The 1,216-nt window shown below is 61.5% G+C and overlaps 1 protein-coding gene across 1 annotated transcript in view; it reads left to right on the top strand.

Moving 5' to 3' along the window:
* Nucleotides 1-1,216, top strand: part of Barhl1 (BarH like homeobox 1) — a 6,904-nt gene that overhangs the window by 3,950 nt on the left and 1,738 nt on the right. Inside the window, exon 2 of the mRNA XM_010627464.1 lies at nt 29-251. Within this exon, the coding sequence (XP_010625766.1) occupies nt 29-251 (223 nt within the window). The remainder of the gene's footprint in view (nt 1-28; nt 252-1,216) is intronic.

Genomic DNA, 1,216 nt, shown 5'->3' on the forward strand with positions numbered 1-1,216 from the left:
CCGGCCTGACGCGCCGCTGTCTCCGCAGTGAAGGAGGAGGGCGACCGAGAGATTTCCAGCTCCCGGGACAGCCCCCCGGTGCGCCTGAAGAAGCCACGCAAGGCGCGCACGGCCTTCACCGACCATCAGCTGGCGCAGCTGGAGCGCAGCTTCGAGCGGCAGAAGTACCTGAGTGTGCAGGACCGCATGGAGCTGGCGGCCTCGCTCAACCTCACCGACACACAGGTCAAGACCTGGTACCAGAACCGCAGGTGAGGCCCCACTGCGCCGCGGTGGAAACCCGGGCAAGGGTGCTCGCTCCTTCCCTTGCACCTCCTGGAGGGGACCCAGAGTCCACAGCCTGGCACCAAGGAAGGGCCCCTGCGACTCCCTAGTTCTGCAAAAGTGGGGAAACTGAGGGGCAAAGTCCTAGACGAAAGTCCCACAGTAGGGACAGCAAGGGGCTAGACTTGGCCTCCGGACTGTGGCCAGGCAGGCACGCAGGCACGTGGGGTTGGAGCTTGGCCCAGCTCCCTGGGATGGGGTGACTGGGAAACTGGTGTTGGGGTGCTGATCTCGAACCTGTTCCCTAACCTTCCAGAAATCACCTGTGAGGTTTAGACATGAGACACACACTTAACCCACATGACACATGGACACAGCGGCAAGGCTCCAGGACACAGATGTACCACAGTCACATCCTTAACAGAGGGAAGCAGGAATGGTGCTTCCCATAAACAAGCTTCGGAACATGCAGCCCCATTAATAATAAATACCGATCACTGCTCCGGGCATCAATAATTAAGGCCCCGTTGCAGTAATTACACAATTATGATGACGATGAATAATTCAGGGAGGGAACCAGGCGGGTGTGGCTGGGCCCACCTCACCCTGGCCAGGGCCAGGCTGGCCTGCTTGGCCTCGCCTGCCTGCAAGTGAGCCCAGGGCTCCAGGCCTGGCTTTCCTGAATCTTGGGCCAGCGTGGGAGCCGGACAGGAAGCAGGGTTTGCTGCAGGCCTCACACCAGGGTGGCCAGTGCTGTCTGGGGGAGCTCAGGCTGTGCTCTGGGCACCGGGCCTCTGGGTGCCTCCTCCTGCCCTCTTGTGTCTGCAGAGATGGGTTCCAGGTTACCTCGAACTGCCTGACTCTGCCTAGCAGCCAGGCCCTGCCTCCTCTGCCACCCTCTCCTGGGCCTTCATAGGTCTTCCCAGGAGACACAGACACGGGGGGGGGGGGG

Source organism: Fukomys damarensis, unplaced genomic scaffold (genome assembly GCF_012274545.1).
Source record: "Fukomys damarensis isolate Sample0158 unplaced genomic scaffold, DMR_v1.0_HiC HiC_scaffold_36, whole genome shotgun sequence".
NCBI lineage: Eukaryota > Metazoa > Chordata > Mammalia > Rodentia > Bathyergidae > Fukomys > Fukomys damarensis.